General features: G+C 37.1%; 2 protein-coding genes across 3 annotated transcripts in view; one reads left to right on the top strand and one right to left on the bottom strand.

Annotated features, from left to right (window-relative positions):
- Positions 1 to 16,814, top strand: part of dhcr24 (24-dehydrocholesterol reductase) — a 31,629-nt gene extending 14,815 nt beyond the window's left edge. The window contains exons 1-9 of one of the 2 annotated variants that reach the window (XM_066676703.1): positions 7,452 to 7,801; positions 9,065 to 9,220; positions 9,895 to 10,000; positions 11,252 to 11,370; positions 11,832 to 12,095; positions 12,325 to 12,468; positions 15,260 to 15,457; positions 15,891 to 16,069; positions 16,257 to 16,814. In XM_066676703.1, coding sequence (XP_066532800.1) covers positions 7,571 to 7,801; positions 9,065 to 9,220; positions 9,895 to 10,000; positions 11,252 to 11,370; positions 11,832 to 12,095; positions 12,325 to 12,468; positions 15,260 to 15,457; positions 15,891 to 16,069; positions 16,257 to 16,410 — 1,551 coding nt within the window. In that variant the 5' untranslated portion in view covers positions 7,452 to 7,570 and the 3' untranslated portion in view covers positions 16,411 to 16,814. Of the gene's footprint in view, positions 1 to 7,451; positions 7,802 to 9,064; positions 9,221 to 9,894; positions 10,001 to 11,251; positions 11,371 to 11,831; positions 12,096 to 12,324; positions 12,469 to 15,259; positions 15,458 to 15,890; positions 16,070 to 16,256 lie in introns of those variants that run through there. The other variant, XM_066676704.1, reaches the window with a different exon arrangement.
- Positions 1,037 to 6,405, bottom strand: si:dkeyp-51f12.2 (uncharacterized protein LOC100151460 homolog). Its single transcript, XM_066676707.1, has 2 exons — positions 5,608 to 6,405; positions 1,037 to 2,690 (listed from the first exon to the last, which is right to left on the bottom strand). The coding sequence occupies exons 1-2, from the start codon at positions 5,889 to 5,891 to the stop codon at positions 2,444 to 2,446; spliced, it is 531 nt and encodes a 176-aa protein (XP_066532804.1). The 5' UTR covers positions 5,892 to 6,405; the 3' UTR covers positions 1,037 to 2,443.
- Positions 16,815 to 17,835: the final 1,021 nt, after the last annotated feature.

Raw genomic sequence — 17,835 nt, 5'->3', positions numbered from 1 at the left:
TTTTTCTAATAGAAATTATTAAAAATTATTATTATTACAATTATTTAAAGTAAAAGTATTTAAAGAGGGCTTTAGACAATTAAAAAGTCAATCTAATGGGAAATCTGCTACCTGTAACGTTTGATTTGGGAGTGTCATTTGTGGGATACTGCAGCAGAGATCAAGGAGGTAGCATGAGTCTGCAGAGGCTATTTACTGAACACAGAAGTGGGGAAATGCTGAAATACAGGAAAGCATCCACAGTGGCTTTTTGTATATTACTGAATTCATGTGTGCTGTTCAAACTAAACCATTTTTATCCATTGTTCATACACATACATCCTTTAACTTCTCTGTTTCATGGCAATATTTATTGGTCCTTGGAAAAAACACTACTAAAACATCTGGACACCTGAATATATTTTTAGAAAACCATGGCTGTGGGGATTTGCACACAATTCTCTAGCACCACATCATACTTCCTCTACCAAACCTCATAACTGGCTCTGTTCTTTTGGACAAACAGCATTCTCTAGCATCCAGCAGATGGTTGAACCTTTACTAATCGCTGTAGATAATGCATTTCCACTTTTCCAGTCTAAATATGAATTATTTAACATCACTCCAGCTGATGGTTGCTATTGTGTTTCATCTTAGGACTATGTACTATGGAGACATGACTAAGATCCTGACTGAGTGCTTGACCTGTGGTTGCTTCTATTGGCGGTACAGATGATTTTTACAGACAATAGTGCACATATTTCAGCATGGGGTGGTCCTGTGCTTCAAACTTGTGGCCTACTGCTACACAACTGGCCTGATGTTGGTCCTAGACAATTACAGTTCTCCAGCTAATGTTGATTACTGAACAGTAGTCTTGGCTGGGGAACTAATAACAAGCTATATTGATATTTCTAGTTTGTTTTTATTGTGTTTTAGTATTAATGACATCTGATTAACGCATACCAAATATTTATTTGGCATCCAACTATTTTTAAATTGTAGTGCATTTTTATCATAACATATAAAGACACTTTTTCATGATTTTCTAGTCCCCTTTAATTGATTTCAGAAAAGAAAAAAAAATCCATTGACTGAATACTTTATGATTTCATGCACCACAAACATCCTGTATATATATTCTGCAAAACAAATGCATAGTGTATATGTAATGCGCAAAGCACCTGTATTTGATAATGGAGGCACATACATTTAATATCACTTTGGTTGAGTCAGAGGAAGCAATCACTGACAATTCCTCATTTGACAATGTTAAAAACAATCACTGCGTTCCCCATAGTAATATAAAACCTGGTAATGTGCTGCGGTCCTTTTAGATCAGATCAGTGAAAATTTCCATTACCAAACACTATACTTACATTACATCACAAATCAAAGTTTCCCAGATTGACTATTTCCTCCAGGGGGTAAAAGGCCATTTGTGACAAACCTAATTGCACCCAGGATTGCTTTTTGCCCTAATGGGTTCCAAGCCGAGGCTGTCAGTTCTCGGCAAGAGCCTGGAGAAGGAGAAGAGACAAGCCAATATATTGACAAGGGCCTTGCCAACATATCAGCAGTCAGTGCAATGCTGCTTACAGTGGTAAATAATGAAGAAAAGTAATTTGTTTGATTCCAATCAAATCTGTTGTTTTATGTTTGTTTATTGGCACCAGGGAGCATATTGAATAGTTGGGGCCAGTCTCCCTCATACAGATTTCGCCTTGTCTTCTGTATATTACAATGACAGTGGAAGATCACTATTGCAAATCCTTAGACAATTTAGATGTTTTTTCTGGGTCAGGGAGACTGGCCTTAATTCTTAGCGTTTCTACAACTCACCTGCAAGTTTGCAGCAGGGTCATGGTCCCTTGGCAAACAATGATTGAGAATTTCACTCCCAATACTAAATGTATTAACAAATGTGATTAAAACAAAAAAGTGTAGGTCTGCTATTTTTTTTCTTGCCTGGTCAGTATGACACGTGTACTAGTCCACATTGTGCAAGAAATCTTCAAGGGTCCACATAGTGCATACTTCCACTGAGTGCACATCTCATGAACTCATACACATACAAAGTCTTCCTTGTGCTTTGAACCAGTTAATTCAAGGTGTGTGTGTGGTTAATGCATGCAACTTTAGATGGAATGTATAAATTAACTGCACAGGGTATATGTTTCTAGAATATTTTTAGTAATGTTTAATGAAGTAATTGCATGGGGAGACTTAAATTAGGCTTTAATTTCCAACCATTAGAAACAGCAAAGATCATTAAAATGAAATCACTATAACTAATCTCAATAACTGTTTTGACCATACTTGGAATGGAATAATGTCAGTCGGAGTGAGTAAGGACAAAAACTGTAACTTCAATGCATAGCGCTTGGGAGTGACATCACTGAGATGTGTTTCTCAATGCTGGTTGGAGGCAGTGAGGGCCATGGCTGAGGGTTAAACGGCAGTGTTACACCTCAAAGCTGATCTCGCGGGAGCGGCTGAAAAGCGGTTCGGTGGGCAGCAGTGTGTCCGAGTAGCTGCGTCTCAGGTGCGTGGAACTGCATGTGGTTTTGATGGCTACTTCATAAGGGGGTGGTGGCTCCATTTCCCAGTGGGGTGGCTGCCCTCGACCAGAAGGACTGAAGCAAGTGTTCTCCATAGGAGGGTAGTCAAAATCCTCATTGTACATTCCTCGCCTCTGCCTCTCCAAAGTTCTTAGTGAAAACACACAAAGTCAAAGTTATAGGTGAAGGTGCCTTTTTAAAACGTTAATTATTCATAACTCATACAACATCATTGTAATTCCTCTTTAACTCCTGGATAGTGAGTTCATCTTTTGTTGCTTTACTTTTTAAACCACTGTGCGTTATGCTGTAAATTAAAACATCGAGGGTCAACTTGTATCTTCATATTTTGCTGCATTTGTTTTTATATAATTTACATTAAACGCATGAATGTCATTTGCCATTTACACTGTGGGGAAATATCATAATAAAACGTCCAGTAAAATTTGTCCAAAATTACTTGGACTTATATATTAATATCCACTGAAAGTTAAACATGTAAATACTGCATATGGAGATAAACAGTTTGTTCCAAAAGCAAGAAAACAGGTCTATTTTTTACAAGCTAGACTAAATTAATTAAAATGATATTGTAATCTGGAAGTGTTATTTTTTAAAATGCCAAAATCACTTTTACAGTTTGGATCAAAAAAAAACTAAATAAAAACATTTTAGATAAATAATTATATATAAACAATTTAGAATCAGAGGCAGTTCCAAAAATACTTCTAGAATTCCAGGTTTACATGTTAAATGTCCAGATGTGCCCCACTAGAGGGCATCACAAGGCAAACTAAAATGAGGCAGCATGTAGAAGTACACATCAGACTACTTAAGATATTGCACATACATCATGCTAAATTTGCTTTTCCAGTGAGTGAATTATAATCCTTTTAAGGGACGAATAATTGCTTGTAATGACTCCTACAATCCTCTATAGATCTGTCAGCTGTGTAGGTTTGTGTGTCTAGTGTGCGCATGTGGTGCAGATATATATCAGGTTCATATATGAGTTAAAACATATTTTAAGGTGAAGATGTGTATTAAATATAGTATAAGGTTAGGTTTAGCCTATTAATAGTTACATTTAAATTTAGGAGAGATCTTGACAAAATGAATAAAGGTCAAACCATAAGGACAAGAAAGTGCGTGTGTTGTGTGGTGATGTGTTGTTTTGTACTGATGCATGTGTGTAAGTGTAAACTAACACCACATTTAATGAAAGCCTGCTAGATGCAGTAGAAGCTCTGCTGTTTCTTAGAGTCTATTACAGATTGCTATATATGTGATAGTGATTTGTGATAATACATAGAATGGTTATAAATTGTACAGATGTTATATTTTGACAAACTACTGTTATAATGCTAAAAATAAAGTTATGTGTATGAACACATACAGAGCTGAATTGAAACCCACTGGGCACAAAGGAATACCAAACTTAACTAAATTTAACTCTGGATTATTATTATTTTTTAAAAGATCCTCCAGTCAAAGTATTAGATTTAATGCAGCGTTAAACTACCCTGTACGTTGTAAACAATGAGAAAATCAGTACACATACCATTAATTTAAACAGTCATTGTTTTAGAAGTATACACAGCTTCACAAACAATGCAAGAGCTCCTACTTAAGTACACATATTAATACACTCTACACAATCGATGTACTAATTCCTTTGTAACATGCCAGGTGCGTTGAGTCTAATGGCCTTGAGTCTAATGATTTTTTTTTTTTAAATGCACAGAAAATGAAATCATAATATGTTTTTAAAAAAAAAATAGCAAATCCCAATTAAGTCTAAATTTAAATACATAGTGTAGAAGAGGAAGATATGATGTACAGGGGAAAAAAAGAATTGCATTACAAAAAAAAACTTTTACAGTTTTAAAAATCATAATGGAACAACCAATAAAAATGGCTCACAATGACAACAAAATTTCTCTACACTAACATATATTTAAAAATAAGAAAACTTCCTGCCTTATGCTGTAAAGTTTTTATCAAATATCTTTGAACAGCTACAACACATTTCCTTTGAATCATTCTGTTATTTGCTTTTCTACATTTGGCCAAATTACATTTGACCCTTTACATGCTCAGAAAAACTCACTGTGGTGGATCCTTTTGCTGTCACGGGTACATTTTCAATACCTTTTTTAGAGACCATAATTATACAAAAATCAATTGCTGTATATTTTAAAGTTTATCTCCAGCACTTATATCGTTTTATTTTACACAGTTCTGTAATTAAATTATTACCATTCCTTCTAGAAAATGTACCTTCAGGGAACACAACTGGACTTTAACACCACTGTTGTACCTTTAAAAAGGTACATATTGCGACAATGTACCTGCACCGTACATTTTTTTCTGAGAGTTTCTGATTTTGATTAATGTTTATTTCTTTTGGGTGTTTGGGTTGGAAAGCTGTTTCAACTCACAAAACAATGTTCTAAACTTGTTAAATATACTCAATCAATAACTGTAACAGCTTTATTCTGTTCAAGGTTGTGATTTGTCTGGGACAAGACAGGAACTCATCCCAGCACCCACTCATTCACACCTATGGACACTTTTGAATAGCCAATCCACATAGCAACCTGTTTTTCTGGAAACCCAAATAGACACAGAGAACACACTAATCTCCTCACAGACAGAGGCCCAAGGCGAGGAGTGAACTCACAAACCCAGGACCCTGCAGCTGAGTGACATCTACCCAACCTGTTGCGCCACCGTGCAGCACACAAATGAATGACATTTTCCAATGGATTTACCACATGCGTTGTGACATTTACTACAAGTTGTTCTTCTATCTGCTACGACGGCCTATACCTGCCTTCTCCTGCTATTTTATTTAATAACTTTTACTGCTTTTACATTTAGAGAAAAAAATAGAAGCGCGACTCATTCCCACAGCTGCCTGCTCTGAATGACAGTTTGAATTAATGATAAAAATTTTACCCCTGCAGAAAGACATACTGAACTTGTACAGAGCCTAAACTTTATTAGGATCTGTGTAGAAAGACACACCGAACTTCAGCGCCGTCTAGACTTTGTTGTTGTTTACCTGTGTAGTAAGACGGACTGAGACTCTGGGAAGCGACTGCCCGGCGGCGGGGTGAAGAGCACATGGCTGTAATCGTGTGTATAGTCCGCTGTGTAAGTGACCGGGTTACTTTTCCCGTTCATGGCCCAGAAAAGTCCTAGGATTAGCATCACTGCTCCGAGCACAACACAGCACAGACTGAAAGCCTGCAGGCGGCTCTGGTTGGATGTGAGGAAGGCGGTGGAGCCGCCGGTGACGATGAGAAAGACGCCGATGAAAATGGCTCCGTGGTGGAGGGAAGGCATGACGACTCTCCGCCGACTCTCCGCAGCTCGCCAGAGAGATGAAGAGCCGAAGCAAGTTTCTCAAAAGTTGAAAACTCCATTCACTGATCGAAAGAGGCACGCAGTATTCAGCACACTGCTGAACTCTGTTATATGTGTCGACTGAGGAATATACTTATGGCATAGTATTCGCTCAAATCCTTTACTGCTCTTAATTTGAAGTGGAAAATGCCAAGGCTTGATGAGCTCCATGTTTCCTCGCCGACTCCGCATTTTCCCCCTAGAATAAAACTAGATCAAACTCATACCGTGGCGGAAAGTCAGTCGATGTGCCCGGTCCTTTCTCTGTAACCGCCGCAGGAGAGTGGATAGTTGCTTCCCTCTCAAAGTGTATAAGCGCATCCAACAGACTCTTGCCCCACCCAGCGCCTGTAGACTGACCGCTTCAAAGAAGCTGACGTGCTACCATAAACACAGTTACTGAGTAGTGTTACCGGGTTCAGTCTCTGACAGGCAACCTATGACTGCTAATAACCAGTGGCTGTTAGCCAGCAGCAGCTGTCACTGACCACATATATGAAGAAACTTTCAGTTGCCAATAAGATGCTGAACTAGTAGATTCTGTAGTTTAAGAACACAATAAAGGATTTAAAAATAGTATTATTTATTTATTTGCTTCCCCTAGTGTAATTACATTTTACAGCACTGAAATCAATAGTGAAGGGAGGGGGTGTGGTTCCCTACCCTCCTCCAAAAGTTACATAGTGCGGTTTCTGCAGTGCTGAGCCCAGATTTAACAACAACAGAGGTTCTATTCTCCCTATTACTCATCAGAGAAAAATCACAAAGATTTTGAAGCTGTTATTTTAAGTTAAAATATTACGTGTTCATTTAACTCCACTTAACAATAGTTGTTTTATTTTTTTAAAGAGGTGAATGAGAAGTAGGTTGAAGTCATTGGCAGCTGCTAATCAAGTGGCAGATGATATGTTCATGAATGCATTTTTTGTTTTGAGTCCTTTTATTCATCATGAATTTTGACTTTTAGCTTTCTGTGCAGATAGGTTGATTGTTGTATGGTTTAGGTCGACTTTATATTTTGAGAAACAGATTCACGGGAATGTTTAATCCATCCAAGTTACTATTTATATAACAAACACCTTTATTGTTTTATTTCTTAAGGAGGTTAAAAAACTGCTACTTTTGAAAATGAAAATATAATGTCGTTAACGTGTCTATTCCTGGACGGTAACTGTCAAAACTACTTAAAGGGAGCAAAGTCCGAAAGAGTCGGCTCATTTTTGTGACGGGAGCCAAGGTATATGAATCACTACAAAGATCCGAACTCCCCACTACTCTTTTCAGGGCTCATACTAATGAGCACGTGCTCGACTCAGTCAATGGTGTGACGGTTGTCCCTCTTTCTGATTTGATAAACAGTCTAAACGCCCCAACTGGAGCGACTGTATTGACGCGCCACTGGCCAATCAGCGTTATGGAGAGGCGTGGCTTATTGTGCCACCTTTACAGGTTGGGAAGAATTCACCTCGCACAAAATATAATTACGGGGACAAGATTTGCGCTTGGAGGTTGTGGCTAAAGGAGAGGGAAAAAAAAGTAATTGCATTTTAATGAAGTTTATTCATAAGTGACTTTAAGTTCATTATTTTACTTGGAAGAAAACGTGAAAACGAGTTCGAATGTATCCACTACTGTACATTTGGGGGCTGGTTATTCTCTTTCTGTTATGGATCAAAGTGAAAGGTCTAGAATACGTTATAATCCACCAGCGCTGGATCTTCGTCTGCCTTTTTCTCCTGCCGTTATCAGTTATTTTTGATGTGTACTACTATGTGCGATCCTGGATCATCTTCAAGATGTGCTCAGCTCCAAAGCTGCACGATCAAAGGGTCAGAGACATTCAGAGACAGGTGAGCTGAGCAGGTAATCTGAATCTTAGCAATAACCAGTGGTTCTCTGTAATCACTGAGGCTTTCTTTGTGTATTTATGTCTTGTCCTCTGTGTGTTTATTAAAGGGTTCTCCTCAGGGAATTCCTAACTCCTCTTTTCCACAAGGGATTCCAATATAACTGTGACAAAAAAAAAAAAAACAGAAGCCAGCTTTTCATTGTTTGAATGTCAGGCATGCTTGTCCTTTCTACATTCTGTGTTTTCATTTTTGTAACTCTTTTCTGCATACTCTGACAATTGCTGTCATTCTCCATGATGGTGTTGCCTGGACTGATGTATATTACCTCCCTTACACTTACTAGTTCAGTGTTTCCAGATTCAGGTTTAAAGTGTAATCCATAGGATTTCTTAGTTTAGCCAGACAGTTTAAGCACAAATTAAGCCCATCAAATAACAAAAGAGTCAAGGGACATTCCTTAAATTTGGTCTTAGTTTTTCTGGCTAAGTGAGAAACACTGCTCTGTGGAATACCCTTAGAGATTTCTTAGCCTGATTCTGGGTCATTACAGCCAGGGAAACTTGAAACTGTGTAGTGAAGGAAGGCATGGTAAACACATCTATAATGTACATTATTGTGCATCAGTTCTTGCACACCTAAGCACGTTGTTATAACCATTTATCTTGGAAGCATGTGTTTGTTTAATTGTGATTGCAAATAGATAGAGATAAACTCCGCATGCTTCTTGTATTTTTTATACTATCCATGTTCAACTGAGCAAATAAATGTGTATGAGGAGAAATCAAATGCCAACTAAGGAAACACCATAATCATTCTATAATATTCTGAATTTTTTAAAAAACCATTAGGACATATTTTAAATTACAATTGATGCATAATAGTATCTGAATCATATGCATGTGAAAATGCAGATCACGATCTGTCAATGCAGTTGGAGCCAAACTGTTCAGAAAATCTCCAGGAAGATGGCTGGTGATCACTAGTTTAGAAGATATTGGCCTACTAGGCTAAAATGTCTACAGAGGCCAGGGCAGATATACAACCAACAAATATAACAAATCCTGTATCTCCTGAATAGACATATGACAAGCATGTAATTGTGACATATGCGTGCTTTAATATCTTGCTAGTGATTAATGATTTTGTGTTATAAGTTGTTGTTTTTTTTTCCATACCCTAAAACAAGAGAGGGTGTGGATACATTTTTCTTCCTTTTGCTTGACATTAAACAATACCTATGGTAATGTTCCATTCCACTTGAAGGTTCGTGAGTGGAAAAAAGAAGGAGGAAAGAAACACATGTGTACGGGGCGTCCTGGTTGGCTCACTGTGTCTCTGAGAGTGGGAAAATATAAAAAGACCCACAAGAACATCATGATCAATATGATGGATATTCTGGAGGTGGACACAAAAAGACAGGTGGGAAAACAATGCAGCACTTTGTTTAACTTTATTTTTGAGGACTTTTCATTGGGTGGAATAGCTATGATAAATGATAAACAACTATGTTTTTAATACAGACACATTTAAGCTCTTGGTATTAATTTGTGATGAAGGCCCCTAAAGGTTTGACAGTCTAGACTTTCCTTTCTGTGACTTATATGATTTAACATGTCGGATTATTGAATCAGAAAATTTTAATTGTTGTTATTGTTGGAGATAAATAATAAATTAGGGTATCTTTAATGCTTAAATATTAAAATAATTAAATACAATATTGTCCCTTATATTATGCTTGCTTGCTTATTCACAGGCCAGCTCATGAAATGTGAATCACTTTTATGTCTAAATAAATTTGGCGAAAAAGAGTCTGCTCTCAAAAGAACGTCCTGATTCCTCCTTACTTTGAGACATGGACGAGAACATTCAGTTTTGGTCTGCAGACCAACTCCAGATAAAATAGCTTTTATTATTATAATCATTATAAGTTTTAGGCTTATGATGATTGCATATATCCTGCAATATAATTGTACGCTACACAGCACCAAATATATTTTGCTTACAATAAAGGCCAAAAACACAACAATTATTTTATTGGTCTCATATAGAGTTATATTTGCTAAGAGTTTCATTTAACACCCCTCTGGCTTTAGGTGGTCCGTGTGGAACCTTTGGCAAATATGGGTCAGTTGACTGCCTTACTGAACTCCATTGGCTGGACCTTGCCTGTATTGCCTGAGCTTGATGATCTCACAGTGGGTAGGTCCTCAAAACGTCTACTGTTGGCTTTGTTTTTTTAAAGCTTTGCTCTTTTCAGAAAAGTGTATAGACTAGGTTTCCTCTTCTCCCTCCCTCCCCCCTTCCTCCCTCTCCCCCCCTTCCTCCCTCCCTCCCTCTTTCGCCAGACTTCAGTTTAATGACTCTAAGCACTATCACAGATTTAAGTGGAGCGTTTACATGCAATATCCCTTGCTGGTCGATATTGTATTTCTTGTGTGGTGCATCAGAGGCCACTCCTAATAGGGTTATGGATGAGTAATGGCTCTGTTTCAGGGGGTTAGGTCAGATTGCTGCGGAAATGGGCCCTTCTGCTGAAAGCGTTTATGGGTAGCAAAAATGTGTACACCATCCAGGTAATTTTTTTTTTTTCTGTGCTGCTGCAGCAAATTCATTAGTTGCCTGCAGAGAGCAGCTGTGCAGGGAACTGAGATAATTGTTTTATCATATTTTCCCATACGGACACATTATAGACAGGCATTTATGAAACTAAGAACACATTTTTGAACTTATTGATTTTGCTGGATTGTGCATAGAAAAACCCACATCCTGAATGTCACTCAGTGTGTTGGAGTTTCTTGCATGTGGCCTCATGTGGAATTGTGCCTATATAATTAAAATTTGGATTATTTAAAATTTCAACCCGCCGTACTTATCATTTATGTGGCTAGCCCACATTTGTATAATATGACATTGATTAATCAATTCTTCCATAAATTGGCATAAATAAACAGATCATTACCTAGATAAAAAGACATTCTGTATATTTTTCAAAATATGTGCATAAAATAAACAATTACATTTCACAGCTATTGTGATGGGGAGCCAGACACCCAAAGAGTTTAAGGCTTAAATACTCCTTCACAGGAAGTTAGTACAAGAAACTATCAGCTGTCATTTTTTTTTTTTTTTTTTGTTTACATAATTTATTTGATTATAAATTTTACATATGAAATCTAACAAAACACTCAAATGACTGCTATCACTTTGAATAGCAAAAATAATATAATAATAGATTCAGCAGTAATTGATCCTGAGCCTAATTTTCATTACCTCGCCTGTAAAGTAAAGTGTAAAGTGATTGTATACATTTCTGTAGAATGACCCATTGTCCTACAAGCCACCTACAATTATTTTGTTTACCTCTTAAATATAAAATAATGCAAACAATTTTCTCTCTCTCTCTCTCTCTCTCTCTCTCTCTCTCTCTCTTTCTCTCTTTCATACTCTCAGGGGGTCTGGTAATGGGTACAGGCATTGAGTCCTCCTCTCATATTTATGGGTTGTTCCAGCACATCTGTGTGGCTTATGAACTGGTCCTGGCAGATGGCAGCTTGGTCCGCTGCACTGAGGTTTGTGTTTTAACTCTGCGTTTGTGTGTGTATGCCTTCTGTTTTTCTGTGGATCTGGTTACACACAACTGACTTGTACATATGGATGAGGAGAGAAAAGGTTTCCGCATTATTTTAAGTCACTGAAGCCATCTTTTTCAGTTCATTAAAAAAAAGGAGATATATTTGTAATATATTCTGATACTGGACCAATAGACTGGCCTAACTCTTATCAAATATATATTGTCATAATTTATGCTGATATTATACATTGTTTATTAATATATTAATTCTTTTTCACATATTAAGAAAAAGTCTTAGAAAATATCTACGATCAAATATTCTCATTTTTGCTTAGGTCATAAAAGTTTTATATTTAAGTTTATAGGACTAATTTTAATCATTTAAATGTCTCGTTCTCGTGCATCACTTAATTGTAATAATCAGATGATATTAATAATGCATTTATTTCTTGTGTTCAGAAAGAAAACCCTGAGCTGTTCTATTCAGTTCCATGGTCCTGTGGAACACTGGGTTTCCTGGTGGCTGCAGAAATCCGAATCATTCCTGCTCAGAAGTGGGTAAAGCTGCGCTATAAGGCAGTGCGAGGTTTAGATGCTATCTGTAAGACGTTTGCAGAGGAGTCGGCTAATAAAGAGAACCAGTTTGTGGAGGGACTGCAGTATTCACTTAACGAGGCTGTTGTTATGACTGGCACCATGACCAACCATGCAGAACCTGATAAGGTCAGTTTGCAGTTATGCTTCTGCTAAATACAGGTGTCTGCAAAATGACACTTTCTATAAATACCATTGATTTCAGAAGAAATGTGTTTTGGGAGTAAAAAGCTTTTAAAACAACTTTTTAATGTATTTTTATATGAAAGCAATATATAGAATTGGTCACAAAAATATACACATATTATAATATACACGATAAAATTTAAATGAATCATTAAATGTTTTTGCCTTTCAGATCAACTGCATTGGCCACTACTACAAGCCCTGGTTCTTTAAACATGTGGAGAAGTTTCTTAAGGAGGATGGAGTTGCTGTGGAGTATATCCCACTGAGACACTACTACCACAGACACACACGTAGCATCTTCTGGGAACTACAGGTAATCAGGGGAAATATATATCAGAAACACACTGGGATAATCCCAGCATGAAATCGCAAAAGACTTGATGCTTGAAAAAAGAAAAAGTAATTATGACAAACATTTGCTTATTAGACAAATGTATACTACAATATGAGTCATAGTCTGAAAGATTTCAGCATGGGAAAAAACACACCTTAAACCCATACTTCCTGTAGCTGGTCCTCAAAGAACATCAGATGGAACTTATCTTTATAAATGAATGTATATGTGTTGAGCATTGTTGGATCTAATGAAAAGTCTTGCCAAAAGTTTTCTGTAGCAAGCATTTTTCAAAATATAATTTAATTTGGCATTTCATATGTACGCTTTCTATATACAATGTGCCTTAAACGTATGTAGAAAAAATGTAAAACAATCAAACAAACAAATAAGCCAGCAAGATGTTCACAAATTGTAACAAAAATTACAGTTATAGTTGACTAAAAAGCTCACATGATAAATTACATATTAAACATATATAATAATAATAATAATAATAATAATAATAATAGCACATGTTATAAAAAATGCTGGGATATTCTGTTTTAAAAATGTATAAAATACATATTCAACCGATCAGGAATAGGACCAAGATTTAAGGCCAATATAAATGCTTTTGTACACAGCCTCTGAGGTACATTAACATTATTTGAATATTATGATGGTAAATATTCTCAAAGGATCATCTGAATGTTTGATGCAATTATGCAGTCTATTTTTCACTCAAATCAGCTGTTAATAAACTGTGTCAAAATGTTTGGACAGAAACAATGTTCCTCAATGTGTTTAAGGCTCATATAGTATGGTCAGTTTCTCTCATTGTTCCATTACCTTAAACATACGGCCCTCCCCTTCCCTGCCCTTGATGTATTAGAATTAACTGAATATCTCATCATCAAATCATGATGTTACTACTTCATCATATAATTATCATCATCATTATCCTCTCTCTCTTTCTCTCTCTCTTTCTCTCTCTCTCTTCCCCTCCCCCCTATCTCTCTCTCTCTCTCACACACACACACACAGTCTTTCTGCGTTACATCCACTTAGGCTTTCCCTCACTGCCATTAGCTGAAGGAAGTCATATATAGTAATTATCGCTGTCTAAAATTACTTGATAAATTATGCATGTTGGGTTTTTTTCCAGACAAAATTGATCTTGCTTGTGTTTGCTAGAGAGAGGGAGAGCGAGAGAGAGAGAGTACCCACACATACTGGTATCTTTATATCACACAGACAGTAATTCACAGATATTCTCTGAAGTAATTTTCTAAGAATAAGCAAAGTGGCATGATGTAAAAGTACACTTCTAATATGAATGAGAAGAAGTTTCACCCAGTTTAAACTTCATTTTGTGTATTTATTTTTACATGATGAAAATATATCTTTATTACAGTTACTAGAAGAAAAGAAACTGCTTGAACATGAAGTCCATACCATTGTCCTACACTATAACATTTATAAATATTCATTTGTAAATTAATTTATAGAAAAGTCAGAGCTTCAGTGTAGGACTTGGTAGAGTTTTTACACTGCAGCATAGATCTTACAGATTTTCCGTTCATCCAGCTGCGCCTTCCTTTGAGCCTGACATGTAGACCAGACTTATACACCAGCCATAACATTATGACCACCTCCTTGTTTCTACACTCACTATCAATTCTCTCAGTTCCATTGACATGACATGAAGACTTTATTGTTCTGCAATTACAAATTGTCCACCTGTTGCTCTGAATAATTTGTTTGCCTCATTTCACCTTGTTCTTCAGTGGTCAAGAACCCCACAGCACCACCACAGAGCAGGTATGATTTAGGTGGTGGATCTTTTTTAGCACTGCCATGACACTGATGTGGTGGCGGGGTGTGTTAGTGTGTGTTATGCTGATATGAGTGGATCAGACACTGATCATTGCAGCACTGAGTATAACCACCAAGAAATCACACATGCTCTGTGGGGGTCCTGACCATTAAAAGAGGCAAACAAAGTATGCAGAGCCACAGAGGAACGACAGTTTGTAATTGTAGAATTACAAAATTCTCCTGTGTCATCACTGGAGCTGAGAGAATAGACAGTGAGTTTAGAAAGTGTATATGTAGATTCTTTTTCCAAAGAAAAACTTGTTCTCCATCTCCATTCTTGTTCATTTTTAGTACACAATTGAACAAAGCAGATGTATATACATGAAATATATGTGCCTGGCCTATTTTCTTTTGTTGTATATATCTTTAACAGAGGCCATGCACAAATTGCATTAATCAGGAGAAAAAATACTTTGCACTAGAGTTAGCTAATAAGTAAATATCCACCTGCAGTCCCTGGGTAGACTTATAGTCTGAAGTCCAAAGTAGCTTTCAGTCCAAAGCTAGACATCTGTACACCACAGTCAATAGTAGAACAGCAGTCAGGCGTATCTCAAAGACTTTGTTCACACCTATATGGAACTTACTGTACATCTTTATACAACTCATTTTTGTTATTGTGCAGAGCAATATATTCCACTCATTTCAAGACACTAGACCAGAGGTCTGTAAATCTGGAACTTGGATCCAGATTCAAGGTCGTATGACACTATAGCTGCAACTAATGTACCTGACTGGTCAGGTATAGTGTCACATACTTGGGCAGTGGCTCAAGGTATATGTTAAAATGGCACCCCCGAGTTACCTACACAAATTTGCTTCACATGAATAACAGCACAATTAGCATTGTAAAGTGTCAAATTGATTGCAGTTACCAAAACACCCTTTTTTTTACATGACATCATTACAGGACATCATTCCATTTGGGAATAACTCATTGTTCAGGTATATGTTTGGCTGGATGGTGCCTCCGAAGATCTCTCTGCTGAAACTGACCCAGGGGGAGACCATCCGCCACCTGTACGAGCAGCACCATGTGGTGCAGGACATGCTGGTACCCATGCAGCACATCAAAACAGCCATTGCACGCTTCCACCAGGATATTCATGTAAGATCCTGCCCTTAATGTAATAGATGACACCACAGTTCACATAACCACATCAAAAGTTTGGCAACACTCAGCTTCAAATGGATTAGAGAACAGATGAATTATTGAGCTGCTTTCTTTTCCAAACACATTGAAAATCGTTAGGCCCAGAGGTGCTTTAAAGACATTTAAACTTGAAACGTTTGAGTGTGTGCATCAAAAGTGCGCATTTGTGAGGTCAGGCTCTGATGTTGGATGAGAAAGCCTGGCTTGCAATCAATGTTCCAGTTTCTCTGTGCAAGCGGCTGGAGATACTCCACTCCAAATCTTGTCAACACAAAGCTTTATGACTTGAGGGTTCAGTCATTCTGAAACAAGACAGGCCTTCTCTAAACTGATACCATTAAATTGGAAGCCCGTTATTGTCTGAAACATTTTTGTGTTTGTGCTGTAGGTGTATCCGCTCTGGCTTTGCCCTTTTATATTGCCTAGTCAGCCTGGCATGGTACACCCTAAAGGAGATGAAGAAGAGCTCTATGTGGATATTGGGGCATATGGGGAGCCCAAAGTCAAACACTTTGAGGCCCAGGCCTCTACACGCCAGCTGGAGAAGTTTGTGAGGGATGTTCACGGGTCAGTTTGAAGCACTCCTGTTCATGATTTAAAAATTTATTTAATTTATATTAAAAATAATTTTTTTAATGCTAAGGAAATGGCACATGAAATATGTCTGAGCTTTATGTCTGAGCTTTATGGATGTGACCCCTGCAAACCTGATTTGGCAATATTATTACCTAACTCAATTCCATTCATTCTGCAGATTCCAGATGCTTTATGCCGATGTGTACATGGAAAGACAGGAATTCTGGGAAATGTTTGATGGCACTCTGTACCATAAGCTCAGGAAAGAGCTGGGCTGTGAGAATGCATTTCCTGAAGTCTACGACAAAATCTGCAAAGCTGCACGGCATTGATTTCGGTCCAGACAGAAACAAGGCAAAACATCAGTAGTGGCCTTCATGAGTTAGCTGAAACAATTGCCTTTTTTGGGGGTGTTACAGTGGCTAATGAGTAGCACTGGTCCTGGCAAATGATCATAGTAGTGAACAGACTGTAGAACACGCATATGAATTATCTGGATTTTTATTATAATTTTTTTTGTTAAATTTATGTAGAATTGTCATAGACAGCTTAATAGCCTTTGAAACTTTGAGGAGTAATAACATTTAGCCTAGTTATCTGGTTAATGCAGAAGAAAGCCAGATTGTTTTAGTTTTACACAGCGAAGCCCCTTTAAGCCTATGATTCGGAGTACAGACAGTCACAGATATTAAAGCTTTCGTACATATTTTTCTACACTGTGGATGTTGTTCTTTTTCTATTTATGTCTGGCACAGATTCTATTTTGTGCTGATGGATAAATAAAGTTAGATATAATGTATTTGTGTCTGTTTTTCATTTGTCATCACAATACTACCTGGGAATGTACTACATTTGCCTTAATGTGTGGCTGATACTGATGTGTATTCTCTGTCACCATGGAGAGAGTGTCTTTCCATAAGTGCCACTCAAAAACCCATAATTAAATTTTTACAAATAACCAAAAGCTGACAGACTACAATCTTGATTTTTTTATCCACTACCAGTGGCTCAATTATTGTAAAAACCATGCAAGCACACACAACCCCCGTGTGTCTGAATTATATCTTTAAAATATACTTTAGATATATGGACACCTGTCCATTTATGATTTATAGTCAACCACTAGCGCATTAGTGAGGTCAAGTATTGATGAGGAATGATTAGGTCTGGATCAAAACTCTAACTCATCCCAAAGGTAATAAATTCACCCAATAAAGCATGTACCGGGATGTTTTGACTTAGTGTTCCAGCTTTTCTATGTTCTTTCTTCAGTGCTGACTAAACATTCTGCTGCTTATAGTCTTTTACTAGAAACTTATAAATGAAACACATTTCAAACACTTTTTCAAACTACATGTTGGTTTTGTAAGGAGTAAATAATGATTTATTTGCTGAATTTTTAATAGTACACTTTTATGTTGACCATTATTTTATGTTAAACCCAGTAAATTAATAGAAATTGTTCAGCGAAATTTGGGGATAAATACCATATTTAATTTACCATCGTATGTATAGGATGTGTTCTTGGTGTTTCGATTTTGTCTTTATATTTGTTTAGTTCTCTTATACATCCTCAGCTTTGTCAGAAGATTGCCAGTGGCCCAGCTGAATTTTATACTTTATTCACCATTCATTTCTTTTTAGAGTGATTTTCGAGACATGGTGTTTCTAAATGGTGCAATACAACTCCAAACTGGGAGTCCCCCTAGGTCAATCGTCTAAACAAATGACAAAAACACATTACTGGATCATGCTAT

The sequence above is a fragment of the Hoplias malabaricus genome, chromosome 7 (assembly GCF_029633855.1).
Source record: "Hoplias malabaricus isolate fHopMal1 chromosome 7, fHopMal1.hap1, whole genome shotgun sequence".
NCBI classification, from domain to species: Eukaryota; Metazoa; Chordata; class Actinopteri; order Characiformes; family Erythrinidae; genus Hoplias; species Hoplias malabaricus.
This window is presented reverse-complemented; position numbering and strand designations above follow the sequence as displayed.